We start from the raw sequence: 25258 nt of genomic DNA, 5'->3' as shown, positions 1-25258 counted from the left end.
TTAAACAAATAGGGGGCTAGAATACAGCCCTGTTTGACTCTCAGATTGGAAATGATCTTTGAAGTTAATGCACCTAGGTCGTTATATCGCACTTGATAGCTATTAAGGGAATACATTTTACGAATAAGAAAAAGTAGGCATTTATCCAGACCCATGATGCCAATTTGTTCCAGAGAAGATCACTGGGAATAGAGTCAAATGCCCCTTTTAAATCAAGGAAGGCCGCAAACAGCCTTCTTCCACCTCTACCACTGTATTTCTCTATCAGATGGTTAAGAATTATACAGTGGTCCATTGTAGACTTGCCAGGACAAAATCCGATCTGTTCCCTACTTGGGAGATTTTGCTCTTTCATCCATGAAGTGAGTTTTTCCAGGAGGTGTCTCGCATATAATTTGCCTGCTATGTCAAGCAGACTAATTGGGCAATAGTTCTCTGGTGCTTGTGAGTCACCCTTCTTATAAATTGGGATAACTATGGAATTTGTCCATGATTCAGGCATGGTCCCTGTTTTATCGATCACTGTGAAGAGAGGAAGCCCACCAGTCAGAATTGTTTGTAAATAATTCTGGTGGGAGTCCTGGGGCCTTTCCTGCCTTCAAATGATTAATTAGATTATTAATCTCATTAGGACTAACAGGGGGCCATTCAGGTAGATCAGGGGGGATTTGTTCTTGCTGATCAGATACAATGGTCAGAGGGTCAAAAAATAAATGGTGGAAATGGTCTATTCAGAACTCAGCGGGAATAGAATGTCTAGAACAGTGGCTCTTCACATCAGAAGCACCAGTAACTAATGACCAGAAAAGCTTACTGTTAGAGGCAGTAGAGGCACTAATAAGTAAATCCCAGTTCTTAATAAGTAAATCCCGGTCTTTTCTTATGAGCCACTGTATCTTTAAGCTTATTTTTCAGTTCGAAGTAGCTCAGGGGGATATTAGCAGTGAGGCTGTTACGATAAGTGCGATATACTGCATGCAGCTGGTGTTTCAGTTTTTGGCATTCCTTATCATACCATGGGTCTGTCTTCCGAACAAGGGGACTGGATTTAGCAGTCGATTGCTGTTTATAAAAGTTAATTATAGCAGAAGTTATATTGCTATACATTTGAAGGGCCTCGGAAGGGTCTGCAGCTTCGGCCAGTTGCTGATTTAATTCCATTAATTTATTTCTTTGGAGCAGCAGGTTAATGCTTTCTCGAATTGTCTCTGTCCATCTGACTCTTGGAGGGACAGGCATGTTGACAGGACCCAGAGATTAATGGCTAACAGCCTCAAATTTTAGTAAGGTAATCAGTGGAAAATGGTCACTGTCCAAGCTCTCACCCACTAAAAATCCACAATAAGTTTTTCTCAGATTGGGAGAAACAATAACATAACCGACAACACTACTGCCTAATCTGGACCTAAAGTCATGTTGCATTGACCCATTTAATATAGATCTATTAGAAGGGATACAAAATTTGCCAGGAATACTCCTGCTGCATTAACATGGGGGTCCTTAGAGTTCCTTGAAAAAATCAGGAATTCGGGGAGGGAGTCGTGCAGGTCAAGACCCAAGGATTTACATAACGTGTTATTATCTTTACCTATGCTAGTGTTAAAATCATCCATAATTATAAATTTGGCAAAGGGGTTCTCCTGCTCCAGGTTCTCAATATACATGCTAAAACTTTTCCATTGTGCTGAAAGGTCTCCTCTCCTTAGGCAAGAGGGTAAATATACATTAACCATTATTAATGTTGGGGTGATAGTTTAAGCAAAAGCGCCTGGGCCAGTGAAGAGCAAGGGGGCAGAAAGGTGGTTTCTGCTTTAATCTGGTAAGAAATTAAACAACACAGGCCTGCTCTACAGCGGCCCATTTGTCTAAGCTTAATTGCTGGCGTGGAATAGGACATAGCCTTCAAATTGTATTTCACTCTGAGCCCAAGTTTCCTGGCATAATATAATATCAAATTGTTTGAGGAAAGTCCAAAAATCTGTGCTAGTCACCTTTTTCTTCCAACCTGCAATATTCCAGGATAAAATCTTTAGGGCTGGTTCTTGGGCACCTTTGAATAGTCAGTTGGACTCTGATATCTTATCCAGAACTCTCCCCTGGTCAAGAAACATACTGCCATTTTTGGTGGAGTTTTTGAATGTCATTATTGGGAGAGGAGCCTCTATGGATAGATGTAATAAATCATCAGAATTGGAGATGATTTGGGGCTCTATTGAGGATAGTGGAGTATAATCAGTATCATGGGAGGATGGGTAGTTTCTAACGTCACGACATGGGGATTTCACTTGTGCTTCCATACAGGGGACCAGTGAGATCAAAGTTGAGCTGGGCTCAGTAATCAGTGTACATTTGTCATTCATTCCAATCCAAGAACTGTCCTGCAGGGCCGGGTCGCAGTTCTGGTGCAGACTTGCTTGCATTGCCAACCCCTTAAGCAGCCCTCCATCTGGCTCCTAGTTAGAAAGCACTGCAGTAAGGATAACACAGTCTGCCTCCATGCTCTCATGCAGCGTAACATCTGCAAAACTAGCATGTCAATTCTGCTCTGATCTGCACTTGAGCAACTGGGTTTTCAATAGCTCTAATCTATCTATGATCCATTGCTGTTCTCTCTCGGGGAGTTCCACAAATGCATCTTGGATACCCGCTTCCATTGGAGTCACATCTGATAGCAGATATGATAAGGCACACATTTATTGTTTGCGAAGACTTGGCAAACAGCAGAGTCTTTCTGGTTGACAACACTCATTGGTGCCCTTATGTTCTTCTTAAGGCTCACACGTAATCTGAGCCGGTGACTTTCTTCTTCATATCTCACTTCCGGGCAGAGAGGAGCCAACAGTGTTCATGTAAACACAGGTTGGAAAAATCTCTTTGGACATCAAGTGCCCTTTGTTTCTAAGAAGGATTGAGGGGATTCCCGAAGTACAGAAGGATAGTATAACTCTCTGTGTCTGATGCACTCTGGGCAACAGTTCTAGGTCTTTTAAGTCAAATGTCTTTAACTGGTTGCCCAATAAGGCCTTTAAGTGCTTTTTTACCAGCATTTTTTAGTTCCAAGGGGGGATACTTCCATTATATTTACAGAAAGTCAAATTAACCTTGGTAGGTAATAGCACTAGCCATTGTGAACCAGTTGTAGTTATTAGCTCCTTATGTCTGGTAGAAATGTCCTCCGGAAGAAGAGGAGATTGCTGTATAAGCACCTTTGTCACTCCATCCTTAAGAACTTCCTATCAGACATATTTGTTAGGATCCTGCTCATAGAATCCATTTTATGGTGCAGCAAATGGATCGTTTTACAAAGGTGGTCAATAGTTCTAGCAGTCAGTTGTAAAATCTCAGATAGCCCAGCCCCAACACCCACATTCTTGGTACCTTTAAGATTTAAGATTCTTATAATGACCATTAATTACTTGGGAATTTAACCTAGCAAGCATAAAAGTTGCCCTCTGTTGAGGCAATCAAGTGCATGTCTGTGAGCCGCCCTGAGCCCGCCTTCTGGCGGGGGAGGGCGGGATATAAAAATAAAATTTACTTACTTACTTACTTTACTTAATGTACAGTTCAAGACTTCTGGGATAGGAGAGCTTAGTGGGAGAGCTTAGCCAAATAAGTGGGAGAGCTTAGAAAATCCAAATCATAAATGCTTCAGAATTACCTTTCTAGTTCTTTCCAAGCCCATCATCTCTATTTCCAGAATTTGAATTCCCAACACAGGTAACCTGGTTTCTATCAGTTGTTTCGCTTATATAAGAGTCCTTTCTTAACAACAAAAGACATCTGTTATTTTCTGAATCAAATAGTCTTCAACCACATCCTAAGGCCAGCTGCCCAAGCTTTGGCTTCAAGGGAATGAACGCCAAGTTCTGATTTCAAAACAGTCCATGCTATAGAACTAGGGACTGCAGTACTTCTACGTAAAAATTTTGTCAGTGGGTGGCCCAGTGTTTCTTGACAAGCTTCTATCCAAACCAGAGCACTCAAAAATTATGTTAATACCTTGGAATTACTGTGACTGCAACAGGAGGATATTGCCTGCCCTTACTGTAAAAATAAAATGAGTAAGTTTTGTATCAGGGTCTTTTCCTTAGTATTTCTAAGATGGATCTTCCACTGCAAGTTTGTCTTTAAGTAGACCCCTAAGCAATGCTCTCTCTAAATTATGGAGTTTTGTGAGCAAAAATTCTACTTCATGAGCTACATGCATTAAAGTTGTGAACGAGTGATTTGGCTGTTGCATGAATTAGTTTGATCTGGGGCCATCCTTCCTGAGCTAAGGCAAAAATGTGTGAGCCAGAGGCTAAAAAACTATGAGCTAGCTCACACTCACTCAGTTTAGAGGGAACACATTGTAAGACTTGCAAGTAATGCTCACACAAAGTTCTTTGGTTTAGAATAATCTTTTATTATGATTCATTAGAGGTGGTCTGATCCGCTATTTGCAAAGAATGCCCAACTAAAGACAAGACACATTAAAATACCTGAACTACTCCCCTCCCTCCCAGTCATGATCTTAAAACTCTACTTTCATTTTCAGCTAAATGAGAATACATATCAAAGAGACAAGGGTTAGCGAGGAAGTCTGGCCCAACCGCTAGATTAAAGGGAAGCTAACACATGAGGAGGTGAATAGTTCCAGACTCCCACTGTTCACACCGAAGCATGATTCCTGCGGGGTTATCACTTTCTCAGGACAAAGCAGGAGTCAAGTGCACCTTTAAGACCAACCAAGTTTTATTGAGAACGCAAGCTTTCGTGTGCTCTCTAAGCACACTTCATCAGACGATGATCCTCTCGTCTCATGAAGTGTGCTTAGAGAGCACACAAAAAGCTTACGTTCTCAATAAAACTTGGTCTTAAAGGTGCACTTGACTCCTGCTTTGTTCAGCTGCTTCAGACCAGCAGGGCTGCCCGTTTGGAATTTTCCCAGGACATGAGGGAGATTCCAAATGTTGGAGCGTGGTGGGGGAGGGGGGGAGAGAAAAGGGGTGAAAAACTAAAGAACATCCAAATGGAAACACCAAATGGTTTAATAGCAACAATAGAGAGTGCCTTCAATGGCAGAAGCCCAAGGGGTTTTTTTGACACACTGCTCCTAAGTAACAAAACTTATTAACTTGTTCTGATATTTGCTTGCCAGTTCTCCAGATATATTTTGGAGATAATGATCTCCAAAAGACCATGACATTAGATTTATCATAGTTGACATTAAGGCCTTCTTGTCCATAGTATTCAGCAAAGGCTTTTATCAGTTGGTGCAAACCTAACAGTGTACTGGAACACAATACTGCATCATCAGCATAAAGCAATATTGGTATTGCTGATTCAGCCAGAATCAGAGCATAGGGAGGTTTAGAGACCTTTTAAATATATGCAAGTGCATGCTCAGAACAATATTTTTATGAGTCCCAAGTTATTAAATGTCTATTAGGCTTCAAAAGGAGACTTTCCCCACCACTTAGCATGTTACAGCTCTCTGGTGTTCAGGAGGGTAACTGGATTAAGGAATTTTGGTAATGCTTTCAGTGGTCCTCCTTGCTTTTGCAGTCTCCATAATTTGTTAAAAACCTTGGATATAAGGGAGCCAAAAACATTTCATCAGAAGTGCTCTAAGAAGGCTGTAGAAGCAGCTTGGGGGGGCAGTATGTTAAGTCTGAGTATAACTCTGGCTCAACCAGAGAGCATGCTGAGCTCCATTATTCCCTTTGGGGAACCTTTCTGGAAGGCTGGGGTCTGTTTTTAAAGCTAATGACACCACAACTGAAGTGGAGCTGGTGGTACCTGTCCACTGAATAACTCACAAGTTTCAAATGAACTGAACCAAGGAAATATTTCCTGTTAAGCTTGCATGTACACAAGATTGAATGTCAGAGCTTTAGCAACTCATCCTCAGTATTTTATTGCAGTTGAATGAAATTATCTTGAACCCAACTGAAGGTCACTTCTGGCAGGTGGATCATATCAAGCCAGTTTATAGTGGGGGAGGACAGTGTTCTCTAGAAAACCTTCAGACGCTATGTACAGTTTGTCACAAAGAGGTGAGTACAAATTAAATGTTACAATGAGAGAAATGGGTGGTGCAATTTTACTACCTTTCTTGTATATTAAATTGCTGCTAGGGAAACTTTGAGTTCATCTTAAAATGACTAGGTAGGGGTTGTGTACATCATGAGGAAAGGAAAGGAAAGGTCCCCTGTGCAAGCACAAGTTGTTTCTGACTCTGGGGTGATGCTGCTTTCACAACGTTTTCACGGCAGACTTTTTACGGGGTGGTTTGCCATTGCCTTCCCCGGTCATTACGCTTTCCCCCAGCAAGCTGGGTACTCATTTTACCGACCTCAGAAGGATGGAAGGCTGAGTCAACCTAGAGCCGGCTACCTGAACCAGGCGAAGTTGGGATTGAACTCAGGTCGTCAGCAGAAGACTCAGACTGCAGTACTACAGCTTTACCACTCTGTGCCACGGGACTCACTACATCATGAACAGATGGCTAAAATCATCTATTTGAGGAGACAGGCCATGATTCAGTGGCAGAACATTTGCTTTGTAGGGAAAAGTTCCAGGCTTAGGCCCTGGCATCTCTGATTACAAGGATCTGATGATAAGTCTGAAAGACTTTAGTTGAGACCATGAACAGCTGCTACCAGTAAGAGAAGACAATACTGACCTTCATAGAGAACATAAGAGAAGCCCTGTTGGATCAGGCCAATGGCCCATCCAGTCCAACATTCTGTGTCACACAGTGGCCACAAAACAAAACAAAAACACCTAGGAGGTCTGTCAGTGGGGCCAGAACACTAGAAGCCCTCCCACTGTTGTCCCCCCCCCACAAGCACCAAGAATACAGATAATCACTGCCCCAGGCAGTACATTGTGTCCAACAATATGCTGTGGGTAATAGCCACTGATGGACTTCTGCTCCGAATGTTTATCCAATCCCCTCTTGAAGCCATCTATGCTTGTAGCTGCCGCCACCTCCTGTGGCAGTGAATTCCATGTGTTTTGGGTGAAGGACTTCCTTTAATCTGTTCTAACCTGACTTCTCAGCAATTTCACTGAGCATCAACAAGTACTTGTATTGTGAGAAAGGGAGAAAAGTATTTCTTTCCCTACCTTCTTTATCCCATGCATAATCTTGTAAACCTCTATCTTGTCACCCCTCAGTCAACCTTTCTCTAAGCTAAAGAGCCCCAAGCGTTTTAACCTTTCTTCATAAAGAATGTGTTGCAATCCTTTAATCATTTTAGTTGCCCTTTTCTGCACTTTTTCCAATGCTATAATATCCTTTTTGAGGTGCGGTGACCAAAGCAGTTGTCTCACATTGTAAGGCAGCTTACTTTGATGAAAGCTCCATTAGTATATGAGCTACTAAGGGATAGTGCAAGACAGTCTGCTTATATAGTAACTACACATGGTTTGACCTAAATTCTAATCTATTTTCCTGACAGGTTTGCTTTAAAAAATTGAATAGTTACTTTGTGTTGCATTTTCTCTTATACATTAATATGGTAGTAAACAAAAGAAGTCTGAGCATAACTACCTAATCCCCATGTTTTAACAGAGTACTTTTTTCTGCAGAGAACAGCAAAACAAGCAAAGGAAAGAAGTCAACTGAAGAGACACAGTCTAGCTTCAAAATATGGGTCTGACATCACTAGATTCTTTGTGAAACTATAAAGTCAGTCACTGTATATTAAGGGTTGTATACACCACAAACATTTTAATATAAATCATATACCCTAACATGCTATTGAATTTCCGAAATAAGGATCACTGTTCTGTACTGATGTTTTTGTGCATCAGTTTCACATTTAGATGCAGATTAACAGTTAATATAAAGTGGTTTGGGTTCTTAATTTTGTAGTTTCTTGGGTTTGTTTATTCTTTAAAATTTGTAAATACATTAAAACCAACATGTTAGGCTATAGCCTAATATCTATCGCTTTATTGCTATAAGCGCAGGCCACTTTGCAAGCCATGTGGATGGTATCATCAGAAATTCTGAACTTGTATGGAATTACAATTTTTTAGCTATTAATGACACTCATGAACATTATTTATCCATTCGATGAAATCAAGTTTCCAAAAGAAGTACTATGTTGCTATTCAGACTCCATCCTTTACCTCATGCCTAAACTAAATAGCCATTTCGGAGTACAGTAGATAGACAACTCCTGACAAAACTAGAGCAAGTTGCATCAGTTCGTTAAAATAATCATTTACCAAAGTAATTTTTGCAGCAAGCAAAAGTAAAGTAACCAATTCCTGTTTTAATGTTGACAGCGATTATTTAAATTAAATAATAATAATAATAATAATCATTTACTTATACGTTAGTACATACATAAACAAGCAAATGTTTGCATGATGACACTATGGAAAGGTAAACACTTGTGGTAGCCTGAAGCCCTTCATGACTATTTGTTTTTACTCACAGTAGCTAGTGCAAGGTTAATTTTTGGCCAGCTTCAATAAAACACACGGGTATTAGTTGCATTGTAAAAGCTGTTTTACTGGAGTTTTACACAGCTTTAATCTAATTATGTCAGCATCACTAGTGCACTGCTTTATAAACTTGAATTGGTTTTTTAAACCTAGTACTAGAATACAAGTTGCAAAAGCACTTAAATTGTACACTTGATAGTAATGTAGTCCTATCATATGTTGTTCACTGTCGGCAAACTGCCTCCATCAGAAAAAGCTCAATAATGCAAAGCAGCAATCCCGTTCCCAACATCCCACAAAAAGTATTTACAAAACTCGATGTCATAGCTATAATTAGACAAGGGAGTTAAACAGAAACAATCATTTTATAGTTCTGCAAAACATCATTAATGTATTCCTTGTGACAAAGACAGTATTCAGCACAGGCACTAAAGTGCCAAGCTTCTGAGGAAGCTGATCACGAATTACGATAGTATCCTAATATCTGAAACTGCATTTATCAGGACACACCCTTTCACAGCAAAACAGGGCTACTATATTCCACCACCACAAGATGCAAAGTGCAATGGGGTATACAGTAACATCAGAAGAATGTTGTATCTGATGAGAAGGCACCAGCAAGTCGGAAGTCCTCTTTTGTAAGTACACTGTACATTCGCTGTGGCAGAGGTTTAGAATAAGGGGCAGGCCGAGGAATGATTGTGCGTAAAATAACCTCACGCCCTGCAGGTGATGGAAAATCTGCAACTGATCCTGAATTCAATCGCTTCTCATCTGAGGAGCCAGACCTCTTCAGCTCTTCATCAAGTGGCAGCATTGTGACTACCTAAAAAGAATTCAGAAGCCTAATGAGAAAAGCCTTCATAAAAGTTTACAGTGGAGAACTCCATGGTAACTGAGACACAATTGCAACATGGCTAAATATAGCAAGCCCTAAATGTTTACAAATAACACTACATTTACATATATGCAAGACAAATTAACATGACAGTGATAACAGTATTTATTGCATTTCTAAACTTTAAGGGAAAATTACATTCTTCAGTTTTAGAGCCTCTTTTGCTTCTGCAATATAGGGACCTTATCACCAGGCAACCTTACACAATGGAACACAACCTAGACCACTGCCAGCTGCCAGAACTGGGCTTTGAAAGTGCTTTAGCCTCCACCCAGAAAAACTTTTTAATATAACATTAAACTTAAAGCATCATTATCATACTGAGATTCCAGCAAATTACACCAACTTAAAAGTGTGTTTAATTTGCCAATATTTTGGTCAGTATTACAGAAAGTAATATTAATGGAGGCTGGACTTGTACTGCCTTCAAAACCTCATCAAGTAGTTGTCACTGGCAGTGGTCCCTCCACATCCTGCTGAGATTTTAACTAGAGACTGAACCTGGGATCTGATGCATGCAAATTACATGCTATGGCATTTTCCCATTTGTTTCAGGTTAGCCATTGAGAGTCCACTCTAGACTAGCACCAAGTGAGAGAAGGTGAATGCACAACTAGTGAGCTTATTTCAGAAAGCAGCTCCATGCAAAAATAAAAAGTTGATTTTCTTGCAAAGTGATTGGGTAATTAGTTGACAACTGTTTCACAACTATGGCAGACCTGTTTATGCAAGCATTTTATCAGGAAACTGCTTATTCAGACAAACTAACAATATTCAGACAGACCACATTTTCCACAATGGGCATCCAAAAAAGGGTTTGGGGTAGTTTGGGTAGGTTATAGAATGCCTGTACTAAATGCTTTGCAAGCTTAAAAAACTGCTCGTTGTATACATCAAATGTACTTCAGGACAATAATTCCAACTTCAAAAACTTCTCAAGTTCTGATTATATACCCACTTAAAGTTCCAGTTTTTCAGCCTTAAAGTTCCAGTTTTTGCACAACTTATTTCAAAACCTAGCACTTTAAAAAGCATCATTTGAAGTTGGAAAGAATAAATTACTGTAGCCATTTGAATGTGCAAATGAGCAGTACTGGTCAAATCAAGTTATTGTACGAAACTAGCTAGAGCATTCATTTTAATGCACCTAATATGAAGTTAAGTAGATGACTAGAAAATGAGGAAAAAATCTAGTTACCTCCTCAGAAGATTCAGTCAGCTGAATAAGAGCACACCAGTGATAAAAGATAGAAAAAAGGCAAGTCAGAAATGACTCACATGAGGTTAGACAGAGGTTTTAAAATGCTCTGCTTTAAAGGCAATGTGTCCTGAATTTAAGAAGTATGTTTCTGTCAAGGATACTATGTGACACACTCAGAGAACATAGCAAATGTGACATACACTGACACACAACTGGTACATAGAAAATGACATCAGCTTAATAAATCAATCCAAGTTTTGCCTACTCAATATATGCAACTTTCTAAACATGCCTGATCCAGCACCTTCAGTGGGCACACAGAAGTTCTCCATCTGCAATGGCTATGATTCTAGGTTTTATAAAGCTTAGTAATAGCTGAAAATCTTCACAAACCAATAGAAATGTAGATAAACATGTTTGTTCTTTTTTCCAATTTAAATTTTATTGAATTTTAAAAAACTTAACTGGCATAACAAATATAACAAACATAAGGGGTTTCATTCCAAGCATTACAAACAATTAGTGTGTGAGATCAACAAACGTATCCATAAATCAACATTCAAACAAAGTTACAAAGGAAGTTACATATTAATATATTGATGACTCCATCTTTCTCAAGTTTACATTTTAAGTTTCCTGAATAGCTAATGATCCTTAGTCTAATATCAGTGTTTAAAATACTGGTAAGGGATAGAATAAACACAATTATGTAAACAAACATATATTATAATCTGATCGATTTGGTAGAACATTGTTGGATTTAAGATAACCAATAACTGGATTCCAATAGTATTGCATATAATTAGTTGTCGATAATAAAGAGTCTCCTAAAAAGAATACATTTTGAGTAATTTGAGACATAATGAAAGTTTCCCAAATTCTGTCGTACCATGTTTCGAATGTAAGTTTAGCTGAATCTTTCCATCAGGAAGCAATGATATGTCTGGCAGCTGCTAGTAGCTGGACCCATGCCCCTCCTGGCTAATTAAGGCTTGCCAGGAGGAGCTACGATGTCCTATACGGGACATCGTAAATAGATCTCTTTCAGAGGGTCTCTTTCCAACACCCCTGAAGGAGGCAGTGGTCCGCCCTCTCCTGAAAAAGGCTACATCAGATCCGGCCGAATTGGCTCATTACCGGCCGGTCTCAAATCTGCCCTTTTGGGGCAAAATTATAGAGAGGGCTGTAGCGTTGCAGTTGCAGGATTTCCTGGATGACGCTTCCACCTTAGATCCTTATCAGTCCGGCTTTCGCCCGGGCCATGGGACGGAGACAGTTCTGGTCGCCCTCATGGATGACCTCCGGCGACATCTGGATCGGCAGTATTGCTGTTGTTAGACCTGTCGGCGGCGTTCGATATGGTCGACCACCGGCTGCTGACCCGCCGCCTCGCCGATGTAGGAATTCGGGGGCTAGCCTTACAGTGGCTCTCCTCCTTCCTCGAAGATCGGGGACAAAGGGTGGCAATTGGAGGAGAGCTGTCCCAGAGACACCCACTTAACTGTGGGGTGCCTCAGGGGGCAGTTCTGTCCCCGATGTTATTTAACATCTACATGCGTCCCGTTGCCCAGATTGTCCGGAGGTACGGGCTGGGTTGTCACCAGTATGCTGATGACACCCAGCTTTATCTATTGATGGACGGCCGGACTGACGACGTCCCTATAAATCTGGACCGTGCCTTGCAAGCCATGGTGGATTGGATCAGGCTGAGTGGGCTGAAGCTGAATCCAGCGAAGACGGAGGTCCTTTGCGTAGGTCGCGACGGGCCAGGAGGGGAGATCTCCCTACCAGCCTTTGACGGTGCGTCACTGATTCCAGTGCGCAGGGTCAAGAGCTTGGGAGTGCTACTGGAGCCTTCCTTGACAATGGAGGCCCAGATAGCTGCCACCGCTAAATCCACCTTCTTCCACCTTAGGAGGGCGAGGCAGTTGGCCCCCTTCCTGGAACATAGAGACCTGGCAACTGTGATCCATGCAACGGTCACCTCGAGGCTAGACTACTGTAACGCCCTCTACATGGGGCTGCCCTTATACCGAATGCAGAAACTGCAGCTAGTGCAGAATGCAGCGGCCAGGCTGTTAGTGGGACTACCTCGGTGGGAACATGTGCAGCCTGTGCTGCAGGATCTGCACTGGCTGCCAATTGTGTACCGAGTCTGCTATAAGGTGCTGGTTATTACCTTTAAAGCCCTATATGGCCGAGGACCTGCCTACCTTAGGGACCGCCTCTCCCCATATGTTCCTCAGAGAGCACTGAGATCTAGCTCTCAAAACCTTTTAAAAGTCCCTGGACCAAGGGATTGAAATCAACGAGGGAGCAAGCCTTCTCAACAATGGCTCCCCAATGGTGGAATCAACTTCCAGAAGAGGTGCGAGCCCTGCGGGACCTAAATCAGTTCCGCAGGGCTTGCAAAACTGCCCTCTTCGAGCTCGCGTTAGGATGAAACCCCGGGAAATGACAACTAGCCTTATATATACAACTGAATTGTAGCACTGAAACTGAAATTTAGATTTTATAACGGTTTAACTGCTGATTAATTTTAATTTAACTTATGAATGTAATTTATTTGTTTTAACTGTCCAATTGTTTGCAATAATATTGTATTTTACTGTAATCACGGTATATACCGTGTCGTATTAGCTGCCCTGAGCCTGCCTTTGGCGGGGGAGGGCGGGATATAAAAATAAATTTATTATTATTATTAGTAGCAGTAGCTGGGAAATACAATCTCTCTTGGATTTTAGCATCGAGATATCTGGCCAGTGAGCTAAAAGCAGAAATTCCAGACTGAAAGGGATGTTCACCCCTGTCCATTCTGCAATTCAAATCCTGACTTCTGACCAAAAAGATGCCACCTCCTGACACTCTCACCACAGATCAAAGTACATTCCCAACTGACTACATTTTTCCCAAAAATAAAGGGGAATGGTTTGTATCAATCCGATGAAGTCAGCTGGGTGTCGTATACCAATTCACTATATGTTTAAAAAATTGGGTTTCGATACTAAAGACTTAAGATAAATTATACATACACACACACACACTGTGGCTAATAGCCACTGATGGACCTCTGCTTCATATTTTTATCCAACCCCCTCTTGAAGCTGGCTATGCTTGTAGCTGCCACCACCTCCTGTGGCAGTGAATTCCACATGTTAATCACCCTTTGGGTGAAGAAGTACTTCCTTCTATCCGTTTTAACCTGACTGCTCAGCAATTTCATTGAATGCCCACGAGTTCTTGAATTGTGAGAAAGGGAGAAAAGTACTTCTTTCTCTATCCCATGCATAATCTTGTAAACCTCTATCATGTCACCCCGTAGTCGACGTTTCTCCAAGCTAAAGAGCCCCAAGCGTTTTAACCTTTCTTCATAGGGAAAGTGTTCAAAACCTTTAATCATTCTAGTTGCCCTTTTCTGTACTTTTTCCAATGCTATATGGAGACCGCAATATCTCATCCTAGTCATCTAAAGACAATTCTGTTGGGAGGATTTTTGCCCATTTACTTACATATAATGGAGGCGATGACAGCTAAGTGTCCAAAATAGTTTTATAGATATGCAAGAGAGGAGACATCTTGTTTTGGAACCATAATTATTTATAATGGTCTCAAAAGCAATCAAAGGTTTAAGGGTGAGTTTCCTGGGGTTAATTTCTAACATGATATTACGAATTTGAAGATATTGAAACCAATGAACAGTCTTGTATAATTTGATTCCACCTCTTCCTTAGTTAACACTGCTTTATCTTTAAAGCACTGCCCACTGCCATGATAAGAGAGACTTAAAATCACTACCTTGAGGAAACCAATGTAGATTTAAAACACTCAACACAGGTGAAAGTGGGGAAGTTAATTTCTTCCTGAATCTGTCCCAGATTTTAAGAGTATTACTCAAAATTGGGTTTGCAGCAACTGTATGACATCTAAAATTTGGGTTTGACCATATTGTTCCTGGCATTGGAAAAGGTGACGTATAGGCAGATTCTATAGCCATCCATTTATCATCTGGATAAGCTTGCAAGAGTTTTATCAACTGGGCGATTTGAGCAGCCCAATAGTAGAATTTGAAATTGGGCATTTAAAGACCTCCCTTTTTAATAGGTCTACATAAGATATGGAAGCGAATCCTCGGTTTTTTCCCCTCCCAGAAGAAATTATTAAAAGATTTTTGCCATTTTGCCAATATAGATTCTGGAATTTCCATAGGTATTGTCCGGATAAGATAAAGAAATTTAGGGACAGCAAATGTTTTTAAAATTGCCAGTCTATCTGCCCATGATACTGTAGTATCTTCTTCATGGTCTCTGTGCATCACACTGATAGGAGAAGGCGCCGGCGACGATCACGATTGGTAACTTCAAAGCTGCGGATTTCTGCGCCCCCGTCCCAGTGCGCATGCCCAGCCGCCTTCCCGCGCATGCGCACCCGGACAGGAGCGGACATCCCGCCAGTTCTCTTCTGACTGCTGCTGAGATCAGTCGATCTTCACTACGGTCGGTGGATTTCTTCTTAGCGGTTTTTCCGGATTTCCGTAAAAAACTTCTTAGAGACTGTTCGATCTTCGCTTCGCTGTATCGCTTGTGAGTGGGGAGGAAGGAAAGCGGTGTTTGTTATTTTTCCTTACTTTCCCAGTTCCCCTTTCCACACACCCCCTCCCCCCCTCACCCCCTCCACTCTTCCGCGCATGGATTTTTTAAACGGTGTGGGAAGTGTGGCAGCAAAATCGCCCCACCAGACGGCCACACTCTTTGTCTGCTTTGCCTGGGAGAGGCACACAAGCCGGACTCGTGCGCCCATTGCACAAGGTTCTTGAGGCAGACGAGAAAGAATCAAGTGGCCTGCCTTGCCACCGCACTGATGGAGCAGGCGCTGTCCCCTCGCAAAATGGCGGCTCAGTTGGATCGCGCACCAAAATCTTTGATGCCGACAAACCTTCCTCCGACACCGATCGCCCCAATAAAAGAGCGGGCTCGGCTTCGACCTCTGATGCCTCCACACCAGCAAAGAGGTCTAAGGAAGACAAAGCAGCTTCCTTGGAGCCGAAGCAAAAAGAAAAAAGCGGAAAAGCTGAGACACAGCAAGACCGCTCATGCCTCGCCAAAGTCGCCATCGGACCCGACGGTGTTGGCGGTCCCGCCGCTGAAGCTGTTTGCATCACCACGCCGTCGGTTAAGTCCTCTGATGTTAGAGTCGATGTCGACACAGATCGCCATCTCATCAGACTCGGACCGAGACCTGGAGCTGGTGCAAAGGTCGGGAGCGGAAGACAGCACCCCGGACCCTGTCGACGTTAAGGGGGAAAGCCCTCGGGATCGATTCGACAGCCCTCATCAAGGCCGATTGAAGAGTCTATGTCAGGAGCGCCTTGGCAGCCCAAAACGTGGGTCTGTGAGACGTGATCGATCTGAGATCATGCAGCGAGATTGGTCCCGGAGCCCTCGGCATCACCGCGGTCCCCACAAACCAGCTAAGGACAGATCTCCCTATGATCGCTCGCCTAGAAGGCGCTCGGACGACGGCTCCCCATCTCGTCGGGCACCACCACCATTGCCATGGGACCAACGCCAATGGCAATATTTGTATGGCTCGTATCTGATGCCGTCGGTGTTCCCGTGGTTCCACCCACGCCAGACCGAGTGGGACCAGCATTCTGAGGCATCCTGCCGATCAAGGACATCCTACAGGCCCCAGAAACGCCAAGCATCAGCATCGGTATCGAAACCTCCAGTAGAGGAGCCGCCTAAGAAACAACGGTCCCCACGCCGCTCGGCCTCGGAGGAGGTGGCAACCCCAGAGCAAGGTCGGGAGCGGCCTTTGGCATCCTCGGAACACTTGGAATCCCCAGCAAGCTCTCCGAGATCGGTTGAAGGCTCAACTCAAGAGTCACCTGAGGAACACTCGCCGTCCCACAAGATTACCGAGGAACAACCTATATCGCCCTCGGAGGACCTAAAGTCATACGGGGACTTGATTAAAAGAATGGCTCAGTCCCTGTCCCTCCCAACGGTACAGCCCCAACCAATAGTGACAGTGTCTTCGACATTGTACAGAGGGATACGTCAACAGCAATAGCCCTCCCTCTGACAACAGTTATGCTCCATACAGCTAAAGCTTCGTGGGACAAGCCTGCGTCCACGCCCATCTCGTCACGCAGGCTTGATCTCATGTACCGGATACAAGAGTCCACAGCGGACTTCCTTTTCAATCACCCCAAACCAAATTCGGTGGTGGTGGCATTGTCTTCAAAGGCAAGGAAGACACATGCTACACCCCCGGATAAGGAGGGGAAGAAATTCGATAATTTAGGCTGACGCATTTATTCGGCGGGCTCATTGGGTCTGAAGGTAGCAAATTACTCCACCTGTATGGGGCGATATCAATATGCCTTGTGGGACCAGTTGTCGGCAATCTTACCAGGACTTCCAGAGCAGAGCAGAAATGCAATTCGGAAGATCCAGAAGGAGGGCATGACGCTGGCCAAACAACAATTGAACTCGGCCAAACACTCAGGCGACATAGGGGCAAAAACCCTCACAACAGCCATCACGTTAAGGAGGCACTCGTGGATGAGGTCCACGGTGCTGCAGGCTGACACTCAAGCTTACATTGAGGACTTGCCCTTTGACAGTAATGGATTGTTCAGTGCCAATACTGACACAGTACTGCAGGAGATGGACAAAAGTATTCGGACTTCCAAAAACTTGGGTGTCCCTGTTTCATCTCGCCAGCAAAGCAAGCGACCATGGTCCAAGCAGTGGAATAAAAAGCCAATCCCTAAACAGTTGGGAGAACAGCAATAGAGGCCCAAGAACACGACATCCTTCTCTAAGGCCCAGTATAACACCAAACCTAAATACTCCCTGACCTCTTCACAGTCGTTGCGCCAGAAGGGAAACAGACAGCCCAAACGGCCTTTGACTGCCCCTCCCCATGTTTCCCTTCCCCTACCCACACTTCAGACCATACCCGGCTGTGGCCTTTTTACCAGGTCTGGTCCACTATAACAACGGACCAATGGGTGCTATCAATAATCCGGCTGGGTTATATGATAGAGTTACAGCAAGAACCAGAGGTTCCGACATTTGTGTACACTGTCCCATCTCCAACTCTTCAGGAGGAGGTGTGTGCGCTGCTCCAAAAGAAGGCCATAGAACCAGTCTCGGCAGGCCAGGAAAAACTCGGCTTCTACTCCCATTATTTTGCCATCCCAAGGCGGGACGGAGGTCTACGCCCCATCATGGACCTTCGGGGCCTCAACTTTTATATCACGCACCACAAGTTCAGGATGACTTCGTTACCCAGCATACTCCCGTTGTTAAACCGGGGAGATTGGATGGCCACCCTAGACCTGCAGGATGCTTATTTTTATATAAGTATCCATCCGTCCCACAGAAAATTTCTCAGGTTTGCCATTGGGACTATGCACTACCAGTACCGGGCCTTACCCTTCGGCCTCTCCACGCCCCCCAGGGTATTTACAAAAATGATGGTTGTAGTGGCAGCCCATCTGAGACTACAGGGCATTGTACTGTTCCCATATATAGACGACTGGCTTCTGGTGGCCAGTTTGCTACAACACATATCCATCACCTTGACTCTTCTGCAGGAACTGGGTCTGCAGGTGAACAAGAAGAAGTCCTGTCTGCAACCATCTCAGCGGGTCCAATTCATCAGGGCTATTCTGGACACCCGGTTATGCAGGGCGTTTCTACCGGAAAATCGTGCGGAAGACATAGTGAGCCTGCTACAGACTTTTCGCCAAAGCCAGACGGTCACCGCTCTTCAGGTGCAACGCCTGTTGGGCCTGATGGCATCCACCACATCGGTCTTGGTCTTCGCCAGGTTTCACATGAGAACCCTCCAGTTGTGGTTCCTGAGGCACTTCAGGTGCCAAGTGGATCTCCCTTCACGCAAGTTGTCCATTCCGCAGGAGGTTCTGGGAACGCTAAGATGGTGGCAGCAAAGGCAGCACCTGCTAGCGGGAGCACCGTTTCACAACCAACAACCAACGATTACCCTGACATCGGATGCGTCCCTATGGGGATGGGGGGCGCATGTGAACGGACTATGTGTGGGGGACAGGTGGCCCAAGGACCACCTGCACTATCACATAAACTTCTTAGAGCTTCTAGCGATTCACCATGCCATTCTTTCCTTCAGACCGCTACTAGCGAACCAGACGGTAGCGATGTTAACAGACAACACCATAGTGCTGGCCTATATAAACAGGCAAGGAGGCACAGTGTCAAGGAAGCTCTGTCTTCTAGCGTTGCGCATTTGGGAAATATGCAGGGAAATGAACACGCATCTGATAGCAGCTCATCTCCCAGGCGAACAGAACGTGTGCGCGGACTTTCTCAGTCGCGGGGGAGCTTCCCTTCACGAATGGGAGCTAAACTGGGACTACCTCCAACCCATCTTTCAGAGGTGGGGGACACCGGAGATAGACGTCTTCGCCACCCGCGACAACAGGAAGTGCAGATGTTTCTGTTGCTGGGGAGGGAGAGATCCGCTGTCATTGGGAGATGGCCTCCTGTTCCCATGGAACCACTGTCACATGTACCTGTTCCCCCTGCTTCCACTAATCACGAAGGTGGTTCAGAAGCTATACAGGGAACATCCGAAAGGGATTCTGGTCACCCTGTGGTGGCCCAGACAGCCGTGGTTTGCCCCCATCCTGCGGCTCTCCAACGGAGTTTTCCACCATTTTCCCATGGTGCCGAATCTACTGCTATCCCAACGAGGGCTAGTAGTCCACCACAATGTTCCGCATCTAAAACTGACGGCGTGGAGACTCAAGTGAGCCTATTATCTGTAAGGGCACAGCATGTCATCCTTAATAGGAGGAAAGAGTCCACAAGGAAATCGTATGCCTATAAATGGGCGCAGTTTGTGCAATTTGCAGCCGATACTACAAGAGACTCGTCAACGGCGGGTCTACCCGTAATTTTGGACTTTTTGTTGGCCATTCTGGACAAGGGGTTAGCAGTATCATCTGTTAGGGTATATCTTGCAGCCATCTCGGCTAACCATGCGCAGATCGAAGGACATTCGGTGTTCGCACATCCCACCACAAAGAGGTTCTTACGGGGACTGGCGAGGTTATACCCCGCTGTTAAGGCCCCGACTCCGCTGTGGGATCTTCCAGGGGTTCTGGAAGCCCTGATGGGAAAGCCCTTTGAGCCTATGGCAATGTGTTCATTACAACTGCTGTCGTGGAAGACAGCGTTCCTAGTGGCCATTACCTCAGCTAGGAGGGTAGGTGAACTGGCAGCGTTGAGGTGTGATGACCCGTATCTTCGCTTCCGGCCGGAAGGCGTGCGGATACGCCCGGACATTACATTCCTACCCAAGGTAGTGTCATCTTTCCACCTGAACAGGGAGATCTGCCTGCCGGTCTACTTTCCTAACCCCACTACGGAGTCATAAAGGAGATTCCACGCCCTGGATGTCAAGAGAGCGCTTTCTTTTTACTTGCATAGAATTGGGCCCTCACGTAAGGATCCCAGACTTTTCGTCTTGTATGCCTCGGCCTCCTTGGGTCGGAGGATTTTGTCACAGAGACTTTCGAAGAGACTCCCATCAGTGTGATGCACAGAGACCACGAAGAAGATAAACAGGTTTCCTACCTGTAACTGATGATCTTCGAGTGGTCATCTGTGCAGTCACACTACCCGCCCACCTTCCCCTCTGCTGTCGGTCCGCCCAGGGCTCATGCAGCGATCAGAAGGAACTGGTGGGATGTCCACTCCTGTCCGGGTGCGCATGCGCAGCAAGGCGGCTGGGCATGCGCACCGGGGGGCGTGGAAATCCACAGCTTTGAAGTTACCGATCGTGATCGGCGCCAGCGCCTTCTCCCATCAGTGTGACTGCACAGATGACCACTCGAAGATCATCAGTTACAGGTAGGAAACCTGTTGTTATTCCACTGTGCAAATTTATTGGCGATATCATGAAACAATACATCATAATCATATTTACAGGTCTTGGAAAGATCTATTGGCACTTTAACACCCAGGTACTTCCAACTTTCCGTTATCCAAGTAAAAGGAAAGGCCTTTTTGAGACTTAAGAGCAGTATCATGGGGTAAATTAACTGGATATATTTCTGATTTTTGTGCATTCAACTTCAAACCAGAAATCTGACCAAAATGGTTCAGAAGGGAAAGCAAAGGAGGAATAGATTTCATAGAGGATGTAATATACACTACCACATCATTGGCAAATAGGAAAAGTTTATCTTCTCTGTAACCTATCCTTGCTCCCATGATTTCACTATGGCGATGTATTGCTTCCACTAGTGGTTCCATAGATAAAGCAAAAAGGAGGAGAGATAGAGGGCAGCCTTGGTGGGTGCCCCTTGCAATCGAAAAGATTTGGGATCTTGTGTTATTTACCTTAACTTGGGCAAGATTGTTTCCATGAAGAGCTCAAATACCTCTTAGGTGATTTTGTCCCAAGTCCATAACAGAAGATGGAGAAAGTAAGGCTTTTCAATCGTATAAAAAGCTTTTTGCATATCTAAGCTAAATAACAATGCCTCAGCTTTAGTTATTTTTGCAGTGTTGGATCACATTAAAAGTTCTTCTTGTGTTGTCAGATATATTTCTGCCAGACATAAAGCCTGTTTGGTCCAGCTGTATATGTTTGGGAATAACTTTCTTCCACCTGTTTGCCAAAATAGATGAAAAAATCTTATAATCATTGTTTTAAAGTGCTATTGGCCTATATGAGGCCGGATTTGCTGGATCTTTCTCTAATTTATGAATAGGAACCAATGTAGCATATGACCAAGATGGAGGAGTGATACCAGTTAGCATTATAGAATTACATGCAGAGGTTAAGTGTTTAGCTAATATAGTCTTGAATGGTTTATAAAATTCGGCTGGATAACCATCTTTCTCCTGGGGCCAAGTTATTTTTCATACAAGATATTGCATGTAACACCTCTTGTTCTGTTATGGGAAGATCTAACATTTCCCTATCCTGCGGAGAAATAGATGAAGTAATTTTTTGATTCAATAAAAATTTTATGACCTCATCTTGGTCAGGGATGGTGGAAGAATAAAGACTGGTATAGTACTCTGCAAAGATGGAGGCCAAATCTTTAGAACTTTACTTCTAAGCTGGTGAATAGTTCTAGAACAAATTTGTGTTTGTAGTTTCCAAGCTAGAAGTTTTAAGGATTTAGCCAACCTGTTCTATTTATACTATTGTTTTCTTCCCAAAAGGACCCCAAACAGCTTATAACATTCTGCCTCTCCATTTCATCCTCACAATAACCATTCTGTGAGACAGAGAGAGTGTGATTGGCCCAAGCGTAGCCAGTCAGCTAAGTTTCTCTAACAAAAGTAAGGGTTCAAGTCTTGGTCTCCCAGATCCTAGTCTAATACTTTAACCACTACACCACCCTGGTTTTCCATAACAGCTACTGTTTTTCTAAAAGAAATACAATAATCAGTTGCTGAGACTCGGATCTTAAACCACATGAGCAAGGTCACGCTAGAGGGAGGCAACTTCTCTGCCTCTCCCCCTTTATTGTAGCCTTTTTTTGGCCCCACTCTTGCAGGCCAATAAACCAAAAGGAACAGTGTGCAAAACAAATTGGAAGTCTGATGTGGAGAACAGATTGTACTCAAAGAAGGAAGAGAGAATCACAACAATCTCTGCATATGAAAAAGCTGTTCCATTAGAAGATCTGCTTTTACAATCAATGATGCAGCACTTAAAGCACCAAGCCTAAATAGGCATATATGGTACAAACATACAACACAAGACACAATTATTTTGCAGTGAGTCTGTGGCACACTACATACTGGCTCCATTTGAGATCCAGGTTAGTGTAGCAGTTACAGTGTTGGACTAGATACAGGTAGATAACTGTGTTGGTCTGAAGCAGCAAAACAAAGTTTGAGTCCAGTGGCACCCTTAAGACCAACAAAGTTTAATTCTGGGTACAAGTGTTCATGTGCATTGCATTAACGAACTGCATGACTCAGGCTGATTTCTGCTCCAGCATGAAATGCCAGTCTCACTTAATTTGTTACATCCACAAAAGCAGTGAGTTACATTCATTTCAGGGGATTAATTACAAGCTTAGATCTAGCACAGGGAGTGGTAGTTGGTAGAGACTAGACGGGGTGAAATGAGACAAATTACTTAATATTCTAGAAGTGACAAGGGCAAGTTAAAGGAAGCATGGTTACTTCACTTGTATCTACAAGCCGCAGTGCTATTTTACTTTACACATAATTAAACACATCAATCACAATGTAATATAAATAACAACAGGAAATTATGCCACCTTTCTGTTTGGATGGAGAGTTCTATGACCTACTATCAACAGAAAAATTGTATGATTTCCTCATTCTCATAAAAAGTCTACCCCAGTTAAATTATGTTTCTACTAACTGAACTTCAGTCAACTGAGCACTACCTGCTGTCAAGTCTGCTTTAACTCTGGTCAAGCCTGCATTCAATCTTTGGTTCAGGAAAGAAGCATCCTGGGTAAAGCCATACTGTATGCCAATGCTGCTAGCTTGAACTCTCCTCACCCCCCTCCTTTCATTTGTTATGTAGCTGTGCTTTGAAATGGGAATATGTGAAAGAGATTATAGAGCCTTCTCAGGCCGGGCATCGGAGGAGGAGATGCTCAAGGCCAAAGCAGGCCTGAGAACGAAATTGTAACATCAATGTGTGAATGTGCCCTGCATAGTACCCCTCCCTCAAGAATCCCTTTGAAGTGTACCTTATATGATTGCATTCTACTGTATGATCTTTAGTCTTTCAATCTCCCTGTAGTCGAGAACTATGATATCAATAAACTAGCAACTTTGTTTCAACAAAGTCTTGTTATTGAATCTACCGACTTGACACCTGCCATGTGGAATTACCATCACATTATCACTTCTACTGCAGAAAATGTAGGCTTGAATCCACAGAACTACATGTGTAATGGGGTTTCCCCCTTCCCTTCTTGCTACAGCTCCTCACATCCCCTAAGAAGCTACTCAAGGAGCAAAGGAAATGGCATGAAAGTCTATAGCCAAATGGGAGATAGGGAAAATCCTTGGTTTCATGCACAAAGTTGGGGGTTGTGGTGACTGAGCTTCCGGCCGGTTGCATCCTTCCTGCGCTCCTGCTATTCCTGCAGAAGATTAACGACTACTCCAGCCAAGTTTGGAAAGAACATCAAAGTCAAGTATGGGAAGGACTAGAGCAAAGAAAGGTACTAAAAACCCTCCCTATAGACTTCCTAGAAAGAGTAATATTGACTTAGAAGAAGCTGAAGATTCTGACTTGGAGACTTCTCTGTTAGAGGAAATGGCAGCGGGACGGAGTAACCCTCCCCAAAGCGAACAGACTGAGATATTGCATTAAGAATGACATAGGGTCTCTTAGTAGAGAGGTTGGACAATTAAACAGGGAACTTGGATTTCTTAAACAGTCAGTCAAACCAATTAACAAGAAATTAGATGAACTCACTGCACTGTTGAAAACAGCTTATAAGAAAGCTGAAGTTGCATATCAGATCGCAAAAAAACCAGCAGAGGATTTGAAAGACTTTAAGGATTTTGAGTCCTGGGCCAAAAATAAGATCATACTTTAGGAATTAAAATTGAGAGAAAGAAAGGCCAAGCTTCATGGAATATCTGTAAATTTTGGAGAGACCAAAAACCTTACTATGGCTTTAAATAAATGGCTTTGTCGGATTCTTCTCAAAGAAGGAGAAATAGAGTCTTCCCAAGAGATTGTCACCTCTGCCTTAGAATCAGAACCAGAGGTGTGAGCCGAAGGGCGAGAGCTAAAGGGCTCTTGGCCTGTGGCTCTTAGCCTGGGGGCTGTGTAAGATCCCTAATTTCGTGCTCCCAATAAGGTAAGTTGACTCTCCAGAAGGGGAGCCACATAAACCAAAAGGATTTAAAGGGGACTGTATATTAAAAAAAAAAAAAAGCTATTATGAAGGTAGAATGCCAGCAGGGGGGTGGGGGCTTTCCAGTGTTTTGCACTGAGTGTCACATGTATGACTATCTGCCCATAGGACAGAAGTCTTGCGTGTGTGCTCGATGCAAGGAGCTCCTGGTCCTCAGGGAACGAGTTTGTACCCTTGAGGCCAAGGTGACTGACCTGGAGAAGCAGAGACAGTCAGTTAGGCACTCGGGGAAGACTCTTGGGGGCATATTAGATGAGCCCTGCTCTGAACGTGGCAGCCCCGTTGCTGCCAGGGAGCATGAAGGTTGAGAGTGAACAAGGCAAAGTGCTAAGGATAAGGGGAATGCGCCCTCAGAAGGGACCTCTTCTACCTCTTCTTCAGTTGGTGAACGGGAATCCTTTCGCGCCAAGGAACCATCCCTGGGCAGGCAGAGAGGAGGGGTCTTGGTAGTTGGTGATTCGATCCTTAGGCAAGTAGGCAGCTGGGTGGCAAAACTGTGTACTGACCGTATGGTGACTTGCCTGCCTGGTGCGAAGGTAGCGGACATTACGCGTGTAGTAGATAGGCTAATAGAAAGTGCTGGGGTCGTGGTGCATGTTGGCACCAACAATGTGGAGAAATGCAGTCGTGAGGTCCTGGAGGAAAAATTTAGGCTGCTAGGCGGGAGACTTAAGGCCAGGACCTCCAAGGTAGCCTTCTCAGAAGTGCTACCTGTTCCACGTGCAAGGCAGGAGAGACAGGCACAAATTAGAAGTCTCAATGTGTGGACAAGACGATG

General features: G+C 43.9%; 2 protein-coding genes across 4 annotated transcripts in view; one reads left to right on the top strand and one right to left on the bottom strand.

Moving 5' to 3' along the window:
• The window catches only part of ZRANB3 (zinc finger RANBP2-type containing 3), a 208443-nt gene extending 200505 nt beyond the window's left edge, over positions 1 to 7938 (top strand). The window contains exons 20-21 of the mRNA XM_060257117.1: positions 5910 to 6041; positions 7582 to 7938. Coding sequence (XP_060113100.1) covers positions 5910 to 6041; positions 7582 to 7680 — 231 coding nt within the window. The 3' untranslated portion in view covers positions 7681 to 7938. The remainder of the gene's footprint in view (positions 1 to 5909; positions 6042 to 7581) is intronic.
• A 315-nt stretch (positions 7939 to 8253) lies between these two features.
• The window catches only part of RAB3GAP1 (RAB3 GTPase activating protein catalytic subunit 1), an 84840-nt gene continuing 67835 nt past the window's right edge, over positions 8254 to 25258 (bottom strand). Inside the window, exons 24-25 of one of the 3 annotated variants that reach the window (XM_060257118.1) lie at positions 10545 to 10565; positions 8254 to 9274 (exon numbers count right to left, since the gene is read on the bottom strand). In XM_060257118.1, coding sequence (XP_060113101.1) covers positions 9032 to 9274; positions 10545 to 10565 — 264 coding nt within the window. In that variant the 3' untranslated portion in view covers positions 8254 to 9031. The remainder of the gene's footprint in view (positions 9275 to 10544; positions 10566 to 25258) is intronic. The other 2 variants (XM_060257120.1, XM_060257119.1) reach the window with 2 other exon arrangements.

This window comes from Heteronotia binoei, chromosome 16 (assembly GCF_032191835.1).
Source record: "Heteronotia binoei isolate CCM8104 ecotype False Entrance Well chromosome 16, APGP_CSIRO_Hbin_v1, whole genome shotgun sequence".
Lineage (NCBI taxonomy): Eukaryota > Metazoa > Chordata > Lepidosauria > Squamata > Gekkonidae > Heteronotia > Heteronotia binoei.
This window is presented reverse-complemented; position numbering and strand designations above follow the sequence as displayed.